The 11,411-nt window shown below is 42.8% G+C and overlaps 1 protein-coding gene across 3 annotated transcripts in view; it reads right to left on the bottom strand.

The window, feature by feature from the left end:
* Positions 1 to 2,142: 2,142 nt before the first annotated feature.
* Positions 2,143 to 11,411, bottom strand: part of LOC124250837 (dimethylaniline monooxygenase [N-oxide-forming] 4) — a 29,205-nt gene continuing 19,936 nt past the window's right edge. For all 3 annotated transcript variants that reach the window (XM_046683086.1, XM_046683088.1, XM_046683087.1), the window contains 4 exons: positions 10,355 to 10,554; positions 8,343 to 8,695; positions 6,237 to 6,306; positions 2,143 to 4,230 (listed from right to left, as the gene is read on the bottom strand). In XM_046683086.1, the coding sequence (XP_046539042.1) occupies positions 3,807 to 4,230; positions 6,237 to 6,306; positions 8,343 to 8,695; positions 10,355 to 10,554 (1,047 nt within the window). In that variant the 3' untranslated portion in view covers positions 2,143 to 3,806. The remainder of the gene's footprint in view (positions 4,231 to 6,236; positions 6,307 to 8,342; positions 8,696 to 10,354; positions 10,555 to 11,411) is intronic.

Here is an 11,411-nt window from a genome sequence, read left to right as displayed (position 1 = left end):
AATATCTGCTGCCAATCTTCCTCTTTTTTTTGTATGTGAGCTGCCACCACAGCATGGCCATTGACAGATGAGTGGTGTAGGTCTGCACCCGGGAACTAAACCTGGGCCACCAATGTGGAGTGTGCTGAACTTAACCAGTCAGACACTGGGGCTGCCCTAAATCTGGGGGACTTTGAGAGAACTGTTAGCCTGGGCAAACCCAATTCAATTCAATGAACTGCTTTATTGAAGTGCCTTTCATCAGGCTTCTTTCTGCTCCTGCCTTCTAAGAGTGCATAACCTAGAAGAGATGTAAGGAAATAATCACAAGGAGTTTTCTTATCTGGGGATTTGTTATCTGAATCTCTCAAGTTACAAGATTACAGGAAAGTGAAATTGTCATAATACACAAATATTCACTAGTGAATATTTTCCTATTGTTCTTCATTTCCTTTCACTCTCCTGCCCCATCCCTTCCACTCTGTCACATTTTCTTCTTACAGGTCTTCTAACACAAAGCTTCCCACCCACTGTGCTGGAGAAATTGGTCCCCTTAGCCCTCAGGTAGGCCAGGTTAGACCAGGACAACCGGAGCGCCTGGGCGGGGGTCTGAGACCAGGAGCAGCCTTTCCGACAGCCTGCTCTGCATCGTCTGGTCAGGGGGTCAGCACGATGCGGGGATGCTGCATTTGATGCTTTCCCTGGCTGCTCTGGGGTTTGAGCTGAACCACCTGAGCATTCACTTTAGCAGGACCTGCAGAATGTGCCATTGCCCACTGTGGACAAGGGGCCGTGGACTTGCTGGCGGAGTTGGTACAGTGGGTTGGTAGGAACGGTGGTGGCGGTGGTGGGTGGAGTGTTGAGGGGGCATGGAGTTGGTGGGGTTTCCTGGCGGTTGCAACTCCCATCCCATCTTCACATATAATAGGTAATTCTGTGCATTTGTGGCCAATGCGCCTGCAGGGTGAATGCTCTGACCAAGCGCACCCCGTCTACTAGTTCAGGCCCCGTCTACGAATTCGCACTGTCTTACTTGAGCTACTTGTTTTGAAAAAGTTTGATTGGACTGGAATCTATTCCTATGATACAAAAGTCTTTTAACGTTATGTTTATTAATAAAAGAAAAGTTACATTCTTTAAATATTTCAACTGTTGTGATTTTTTGAATGGCCATGAAATGGTCTTACATTATTTTCAGACTAGCTTAAGCTAACTTGAAGAGATTGTCCTTAAAAATCTTAATTAGGGGGGCCAGCATCATGGTGTAGTGATTAAGTTTATGTGCTCCGCTTTGGCAGCCCGAGGTTTGCAGGTTCAGATCCCGGGTGTGGACCTAGCACCATCTGTCAAGCCACGCTGTGGCTGTGTCCTACATACAAAAAATGGAGGAAGATTGGCACAGATGTTAGCTCAGTGGCAATCTTCCTCAAGCAAAAAAAAAAAAAGCAAAAAACAAAACTTAATTAGGAATTATGCGCCCACCCCTCCAGTTTATCCCACTGTGGCATACAAATAGCATCATTTCTATGTGCCACGATGTGAGCCAGGTTGGAAGGTGTTGTTCTAACATTCCTGCTTCATGTTCTCCTTGCTGATCCCTCGGCCCGAAACAACAGCCTTCCGTAAAATATTCACATGGGCTATAGCCTCACTTCTTGCAAGATCTGCTAAGGACATTTCAAGAGCATCCTATCTAACCCCCTAGCACTCTCTGTCTCTTAAACCTACTTTATTTTTCTTCATGGCACTTATCACTATCCATTTGTATTGTCTATTTTCTACCTCTCACACTGGATTGTAAATTCTGTGAAGCCAAGGATGTTTCTCTTTCTATTCACTGCTGTGTCCTCCTGGTCTAGAATAGTGCTTGGAACACAGTTGGTGCTCAATAAATATTTGTTGAATGAATTAACGAATTAACAGAATTAATTCTGGAGTTAGTGCTTTCAGTCAGCTCACGCGGCTCCCGGTTACTACAGAGCTGTATTTACTCTAATTGCCATATGAATTGTCTTTTTCTTATAAAATGAGCTGTTGGTGGACTGTCCTGGTCCAGGTGCATGGCTGAGGAAATCTGAGATAATTTATCATGTTGGCGAAAGAACAGAATGTGGGTAGAAGAGGACAGGCGGGGAATGTCAGCCGGTGAGGCCACTGTTCGGTCATCAAATATTTATTTAGCAATACTTTGTATCAGACATTGTTTTATCTGAACAAGACATGGTTTCTCTCAGGAACTCACCACTTATAGGCAGACAGACACAAAAACAAAATTATACTACAGTAAGAAAAGAGCAACAACAGCAGTACCTGAGGGGCATTCACTATGCAGGGTGGTCAACTCTCCTTTCGGGGTTCAGGGCAGGCTTCACAGAGGGAGAACACTGAGCTCTCTCTTGAAAGACAAATAGTCAGGGGTAGATCCTCGTGCCTGGCAGAGACAGCGGCTTGTGCCAAAGTGAGGAGCTATGACATTTCGTTGTTTGGTAGCACTGGGTGGTAGAGTTTGAGATGGGGTGGTGGGGAGCTGCAGGACAGGATGCTGGCGACCTGGGCAAAGGGACTCATCATGAAGGGTCTCCTCTTCTAGGTCAAGGAATTTGGACTGTTATCTCTAATCAAGGGAGAAACTGAAGGACTGTAAACTGGAAAGCAACACGTCTGCGCTGGATCCTTCTGCTTGCCGTTCCACGTGCACCGTCTGTCATCTTCACTCTGCTCCGTGCCTGAGGAGGCTGAGCTCCACGGACGACATCAGTTGGTGTATTAGTTTCCTAGGATTGCTGTACCACAAGTACCACAAGCCAGGTGGCTTATTCTTTCACTTTTCTGGAGGCTAGAAGTCTGGAATCCAGGTGTTAGCAGGGTTGGTTCCCTCAAGAGGTTTTGAGGGAAAGTCTGTTCCATGCCTCATTCTAGTTTCCCGTGTTTGCTTGCTTGGCGATCCTTAGATTGTAGACACACAATGGAATCCTCCACCATGTCTGTGTCTATCTGTTTTATCCTCTTTTTATAAGGACATCGGTCATATTGGATCTAGTGCAAACTACAGTATGATCTCATCTTAACTTGATTCCATTGGCAAAGATCCTATTTCCAAATAAGGCCACATTCCCAGATGTCAGAGTTAGGACTTGGATATGTCTTTTTGGGGAACACAATTCAATCCACAACAGCTAGCAACCTTGCCCTCTGAGTTTTGATTGGGTTAGAACATTGGGGAGCAAGGGCAGGGGATCAGAGAGAGGGAAGAGAATAAGGTCAGGCAACTTATTTCCCCAGCTCTGTACTTGTGGGGGCACCCCAGACTGCCTTCATCTGTCAGCTGAAGGTCATAGCTCTTGCGAGGTGGCCCCTCCACATTGTCAATCTCTCCTTCTTTCTCTCATAATTGCTTTCACCCCCTGCCTCATTAGGCCTAGGGATGGTAAAAATACCTCGCTATTACCAGTCTGGGGGTATTTCATTATCCATATGATTTCTCTACAATCTGCCAAAGTTTTTAAATAATCCCTATATTAAAATTTCCACAAATTACATAGTTTGAGTGCCGTCTTATTCCCAACCAGGATCTTGATGGGAACAATGACAATATTTTCATTTTAGAATAATTGCTTAGGTAGCAGAGTAGGATAAGGATTGGAAAGGGAGGCAAGAAAGGAGGTACTGAGACCAGAGAAGAAGGTACAATAATTCAGATAGGAGGTGACTGGACCTGACCTTGGGTGATCGCAGCTATGGTGGCGAGGAGAGAAGGGTTGCACAAGATATCAGGAGACACGATCAACATGATTTAGTGCAACCCTTGTGGTCAATCAGATTCATGCTCACCAGATACTAACTGGTAAATAAGGGGAAATTCTATCCTGTAGTTTATCTCGCACCAATTTGAATAAAGGCGAAGATCTGAAGATCAGCAGAAGAGAGGCAAGTAGGACAGATGCCCCCCAAGCTTTTAAGTAATGTGACATGGAGACAGGCTTGGAGGAATCGGGAACAAATCGAGTTTTTAAGGGTTTCATCGTCCTGTCCCACTGGGTCAGGATGGCATTTCTGGCTCCATCCCATTTTCCAGGGCCTGTTAGGCGATACTGGTAAGGAGTACACGGTCCAAAAAAGACTTCCCAAGCTAGTCTGGGATCCTTGAGGAAGAGAAATGGGACATTGGGCTTCGCGCCTATGCAGGCAGCAAGGTCATCCAGGTAGGAAATGAAGTCGAGTTTGTCTTCACTGGTATCTTTCATCATACCCCTGAAAGGGAAAAAAGATGGATCGCTTCTCATTTTCAAGTTATAAGAGTCTACCTCTCTTCCCACCATTTTGTTGCTTTTTATTGGAGTCCAACTATGTTTGGAAATGTTCTTCTATGTTGGAAAGAAAAAAATAAGAGGAGTTTATCTACAGAGGGTACTTGTGAGGGTAATTAATTTTGTTAAAGGAGATAGTTAAAGGAGGCAATTGGGAGAGGAGCTTTAAATAATGTTTCAGATTCTTGAATTTGATATAAGCATAAAGTCTGATCTGTCCAAATATAATGGTTGTTCAATGAATGAACATGATCAGAAAGCATCACATATATGGCCACCCAAATTATTTTTAGTGATGTTAATTGGGAGTTGGGAGGGCTGTACTTGGTGTACCAGGACTGAACATGACACAGATTTGAGTATGTGAGTACAGTGTATGATATATCTGTGTAAGTATAGTGTATCTGAAAATATGAGTATAGTGTATCTGAAAGCTTTACTCCTACCTATTTCTGTTGTTAGTAAACTTTCATGGTGTCCCAATGTCGTTCATTCATTCATTCAATAAATAAATAAATATTAAGTACCTATCATATGACAGGCACCATCGAAGGTGCTGAGGGTCCAGCAGTAAATAAAATGAAGTCCTTGCTGTCAAGGAGCCTATATTTTAATGGGGGAAATCAACAGGCTGTGAAAAAACAGCAAGGGGATATATATCAGGTGGCAATGGGTATTATGCAGAAATATAAAGGAGGGTAAGGGGGAGAGGCAATGATGAGACTGGATGGGTTGTCATTTTATACGGTGTTGTCGGAGAAGGCATCTCTCTTATGAGGCCATATTTAACCAGAGGGAGCCTGCAGGTATCTGAGGGGGAGAACATTCTAGTCAGAGGAAATAGTAAGTGCAAAGTTCTGAGGGGGCTATGCTTGGCGTGCTGAGGACCAGGGAGGAGGCTGGAGTGACTGGAGCCGTGTGAGTGATGTCGGAGAATGGTAGGCGATATGGGCAAAGAGCTAGCTGGTTGTTCTGTAGAGCTGCGGAGCTGCAGAGAAGCTTCTGGCAGTGAAATCGGAGGCAGCAGAGGGTTTTGAACAGAAGAGCAATGTGGCATGGCTCATTCTCAATGTGGTGTCAAGACAATAGCCACAGTGGAAGCAGGGAGACCAGATATTGGGTGACAGCAAGTGTCCTGGTGAGAGATGACAGTGGCCTGGTCCGGGGTGGCAGCAGCAGGGGCAAGAGAAGGGTCTGGATTTTGGATTTATTTGCAGGTAGGAACTCATGGTATTTTCTGATGGGAGTGTGAGAGAAAGAGGAGAAAGGATCCCTCCAGGGCTTTTTGGCTGACCCACTGGAACGGGAAGCCATTGACTGAAAAGGGGAAAAGTCTCAGAGCAGCTCTCGTGCAGGATGGATGGGCGGGCACCTGGTGGAGGTTGAAAGTTCATTTTTAGACGTATTAAATTGAGATGCCCAGTACATATCTTAGTGGAGATATCTAGAGCGAGCTGGAGTTCCAGGGAAGGATTTGGGCTAGAGACACAAGTTTGGGAGCCTTGAGTATACGGTGGCATTTGAAGGCATGGTCTGGGATGAGGCCACTTAGGAGTGAGTGTTAACCGAAGTGAGAAGAGCTCTGAGGATTAAGGTCGAGTTCACCAATTTTTAGCAGTGAGGAAGAGGAGACAGCAGTAAGCGCAGAGAAAGAGCATCCTGAGAGACAAGAGAACAAAGACCGAATGGAGTTGCGGGTTCAAGTGAAGACATGATTGTCCTCTGCTGGGGACCAGCTCTGTGTTCCACTGGGGCGACCTGGTACCCCCACCTGACATGTCTAAGGAGAGTAAGGACTAAAAACATATTCTTCTGACCCCCAATGCAGTTATCGCCAACCCACCATACTGCTTCTCTAGGAATGGCTTTTATGTTGAGAATCTTGTTTTCTTCTTTTTTTTAATCAGAATATATTGGTAAGTTTTCCCTGTAGTAAGATATATTTCATACCTCTCTGTGAGCTGCTCCTTTTTAGTAATCTCAGCCATCAACTTTTGGGATGGGGGTATCTTACAGAGTCCTGTGAGAAAAATCGAAAACAACACTAAAGTCACATGTGGCTTTTCCTTTGAGTTCTCCCGGTCATTTCTGGCCTCCCACTGCTCCAACCTCAGGACATGAGGTAGTCAAAGCTTAGAAGGGAATCGGAGTGCAGAGGATAATTTTCTGGAGGTAAAATCCTCCTCCAAACTCACTTACCCAGGGTTCTCTACAGCCAGAATTGTGAGGATGGACGCCTTGTGGCCCAGTCCTCAGCCTGCACTGCACTGGTCATCACTGGTCATCGCACCGGCTCTTCTTCTGCTCTAACATTATATATGTTTATATATTGCATTATTATGTTATATTGTTTATATATCTCCAAGTTGTATTTGTGTGTGTGTGTGTGTTAATCCTATTAGTTGGTTTAATGGTAACACTTACAATGACCCCGTTTTTATAACCCCACTTTGGCATGTCTTCACTTTTTTCACTTGGGTACCTTCGCGAGTAGGGGCTTGGTGGTCTCAGTCTCACAGAGGCCCCGTCTGCTTGAGGCGAGAGGACGTGCCTGTTCCCAATCTCCCATCTACAGTCTCAGCCCCTGGACCCTGCTCTTCTGGCCGGTCCTGCCCCTTCGGGTGCCAAGTGCCCACCCCAGGGTGAGAGGTCAATATCTGCACAAGATAGGCCTGACTTAGCTCTGTGGTGTACTTGCCACTGGGGTCATTTCATCCTATGAAAAGCCAGCAAGACTTTACGTGGTGGCTCCTGGGTTGCCTCTTGGGGGCTCTCTGTGAAGCACTTCCTCCTCTGGGGCCATCTCGTCGAGTTTTGTTTTGTCAGCTCTTTCATTCTGATAAGCATTTTTCAGCTCATTATAAAATACTTCAAAAAAAAGTCTTCTGTGGTTTTAGTGGAATTGGATGATGCTGTGAAAGCACTTTAATTGGCCATAAGGAAATAAAAATTTGTGGCAATTTAATGAAAGGCTGTGGAATTTTTCTGTAATGTAAATAAATGAGATTTTCTAACCTCCTCCCCCTCCTCCTCGCTCACCTGCCCCAGACATTCAAACAACATGTCTGCCCACTTAGGAGAACACACAGTGTTTAAGTGTAGTTGATATCTCTTACATTTGCACAGTGTGATGGAAGTCAGAACTGCTTAGTGCTTGTTACGTGCTATTTATAAATTACTGGTGATTGTTTTTATTCATTAAGGACAAAATTCTGCCCAAGGATAGCTGGTTGGCCCAACTGTGATTGCTGTTTATATTTAAAAATCATACAAATGCAATTCTTTAAAATGCTTACTAGTCTGAAACTTGCCCTACTTTCGCGAGAGTGATAATAACAGCGACAGGAAGAACAGTAGCGATCCCCTCCGAGCATCTGCTGGGTGCAGAGGGTTGTGCTAACTGCTTTGTAGACATCATCCGCTTACGAAATCCTCGTGAAAGAGGCCTTATGATCACCATTTTATAGACGAAGGGGCTGAGATTTAGAGAGAGCCTGCAAAGCTGACGAGTTTCAGAGTGGGATTGGACCCCGGCAGCCCTGACTCCACCGCCTGCGCTCCTCCAGTGACAACCGACAGCGGTTACTGACCAGCGCCTAGAATATATTGATGGGCATTTCTTAAAGGTCCTTATCTCCTCAGATCCCAACTTTAGTCACAGTGGATATTATTCCAATATCTTTCTTTGGAAGCAATATAAAATTCTACTTCTAGCAATAAGTGGAAAGGCTTAGGAGTAGATAGACTAGAGTAGACTGGAGTAGAACAGAATAGAATAGGATCCTGAAGTTTCCAATAATTTCAGTTAATTTGAGAAATGTGATTATATTCTGTCGTCCAAAGTCATCCCATCTACAGAGTTAAAGCCTCTTTTTCCACTAAGTCACATTAGCGACATAAACACACCCATCGTAACATATATAAAACTAATTACTCATTAAACTTTTTTTGATATTCTGGTTGCTTTAGCTCACACCTGTTTGATTTCGGCTAGATTGCAGGGCTCTAATTTGAAGACTCAGTTGACCACATGGGGCTTTAAATAGAGTCAGGTACCTTTGAATACTCGTGTGGCCCATCGTGCCTGGAGCTCCGTGGCTGATAAAATGGATCCTTTCAGGCCGATGAAGCCAATGAGAGCGAGCGTTGCCCTCTCCAGGTTGGAGGGCAAGATCTGCTTGTACAGGAACAACTTCTTTGTACAAAGGCTTCTGAGCGGTTCTTCAAAAAAGGGAAAAGAAAATGTGTATCCCGTGGTGAAGATCACCGTGTCGATGTTTCCTTCCACCGTCCCGTCTTCAAAGAGAGCGGAAGTTTCTGTAAACTCCTTCACGCTGGTTTTCATAGTGACTGTCCCACAGAGGATGCAGGTTGGCAGCTCGTCATTCACAATAAATTTTGGTTTTTTCCTTGGACACAGAGGAGAAAATTATTCCCTGTAGTGATATCTATGAGACACCTCAGCAAATATGTATTTGGTCAATTCAGGGAAATTGTCTGCCAAGTCAAGGCAGTAAATTGGCCACCGTCTAGCTCAAAGTCCCCTGACTTACTATTTCTAAAACATGTTTTGCTTCCCTCTTTCCAATAGAAGGCATGTGGAAAACGACTAAACCTACTCTTTCCTGCCTGGGGTTTAAAATCCTCTGTCTCTTGGAATTAATTTCTGGAGCAATGCTTTTCTGGGAGTGTCAGGATCGAGTACACAACAACCATGTGATGATCAGTTTCAGGTCTCACATCACCTAGGCCTCAAAGGATTGATATTAGGCAAAGAGAAAATTAGGAAGAAACTTTTGGGATAAAAATCAGAAAGTCTGAATCTATTTTATATACTGATATTTCATAATGAACATCATTCCACCGAATTATAGCAGACATGAAGTCTTCATAAAATTTACATATTGTATCATCTGTTGTCCTTAATTTTCCTTATGAGTTGAAAGATATATTACCAAAGAAAAATAATTAGGTCAAGAATATAATAAAAATTGCATTTAGAGCCATCCCTGATGGCCTAGTGTTTAAAGTTTGGTGCACTCTGCTTCAGTGGCTCGGGTTAGGTTCCTGGGTGCAGAACGACATCACTTGACTGTTAGTAGCCATGCTGTGGTGGTGGCTCACATAGAATAACTAGAAGGATCTATAACTAGAATATACAACTACACACTTGGGGTTTTGAGGAGGGAAAAAAAAAAAGAGGAAGGTTGGCAATAGATGTTAGCTCAGGGTGAATCTTTCCCAGTAAAAAAAAAAAAAAGTCACAATTAATGACCTCACATGCATTTCAAAGGTTTTCTTTTTCTTGCCAATTTGTAACTCTATATACAGAGGTATACTAAAATATATAATTCCAAGGGCTGGCCTGGTGGCACAGTGGTTAAGTGTGCACATTCCGCTTCGGCGGCCTGGGGTTCGCCAGTTCAGATCCCAGGTGTGGACATGGCACCGCTTGGCAAAAAGCCATGCTGTGGCAGGCGTCCCACATATAAAGTAGGGGAAGATGGGCACAGATGTTAGCTCAGGGCCAACCTTCCTCAGCAAAAAGAGGAGGATTGGCAGCAGTTAGCTCAGGGCTAATCTTGCTCAAATAAATAAATAAATAAATAAATAAATAAATAAATAAATAAAATAAAATATATAATTCCAGGAATTCCTATTGGAATTTCATACCTCTAATCATTCAGCCAGAGTAGACATTTATTAAAGGTTAGCGAGAGCTGACCATCTGTACTCACTGATACTGCAAACATTATATTTATAGATGGCAGCCATTCTAAGATTCCTCAAAGCCAATTTACATTTCTTGATTTTCAAGCTGGAAATGAAAAGTTTTCACCTTTCATTTTCTTTTAGCCTCATGAAGTGCTATTTTTGCTACCAGACAGAGAATACTCCTATTTCAAGAACTGCTGTGGTACCTGATGGACATTGTATTAATGAAATAAGCTTAGAACAGGACAAACAAAGACAGCATCACAATTATTGAACATTTTGAGTTCTGAATAAACTAGAATGAGAAATATTGATTCAATAATTTTATCATTAAATAAAAAAAATTTAAGTACCCTTTTGTAATACTTAATCCATAATTCTCATGGTTAAATCTTTTATTCATCCGCCTCTCTTGAATCCACTTTAGTACACATGAAGGCAGAACTTGTGCAATAACATTACGGCATCTTCTCACAACCATCATATTAAATGGGTAGCCTCCTTCCAAAAAGCGGCTGTTAACCCAGGTACCAGTTCTGGTACTGAGAAATACCTAAAGAGTAAGGCAAGAAGGATAAGTACATGTCCATTATTTTGTGGTATTTTTCCTCTATGTGTTTCAAATGGTCTTTTGACATTCTGGTCTTATAATAACAGATGATTGTGAATTTGTACATTGATCTACAAATGACTATCTTTTTCTGTTGCTGTCATTGTTTTTGCAAATCACTTTGACCTGACCTGTTAAGTATTTTCATCATGTTTAATGTAAAGTATTGCAGTACCAGTAGATATGCGCAATTTTTTTACACGTAAGTAATACGGAATTTAAAGTGCAGTTTTGAGAAGGTAGTTTTAACTGAATTAAATACAAATTTATTCTTTCCAGATCTAATCATTGTCCTATAATTTATATTAAAGTGGAATAGATTTCTAATTTGTGAATCTATGATTGGACCTTCTAAAATCATTTTGCATACTTCTTGGGCAAAGTAAGAGTTGCTTTTATCTTAAAACAAAGTATAAATCTGATTTCTAACAGAAAACTTGGAGATGTTCAGAAAACAATCTCCCCTTTCTATTCTTACATGGAAGTTTTGCCAGAATTATAAAGGGAGAGTGTAACAGAAAGATAATTGGTCCGGGGGGAGCAATTTGCCCATTTGGTCTTGTTCCTGAAGGAGCACCTCTGAAAAATGCCTAGTGGTCTTGCAGCCACACAATCTTCCTAGCCCTTTCTTGGAGATGGTTCAGTTCTGTAAAGCATGGATCCTTAAATCGTTCAGGGAGGATCATGAGTGACTTTAAGGATTTTTAGAGGTGTTTTTCACTCACTCTGTGTCCACATAACTTAGCAATTGGCCGGTGTGTCTTATATCTTGAATACCTCTCTCCAGCCACCAGAAATGA

This window comes from Equus quagga, chromosome 13 (genome assembly GCF_021613505.1).
Source record: "Equus quagga isolate Etosha38 chromosome 13, UCLA_HA_Equagga_1.0, whole genome shotgun sequence".
In the NCBI taxonomy this organism is placed as follows: Eukaryota; Metazoa; Chordata; class Mammalia; order Perissodactyla; family Equidae; genus Equus; species Equus quagga.
The sequence above is the reverse complement of the archived record's forward strand: the minus strand, read 5'-3'. Positions and strand labels throughout refer to the sequence as shown.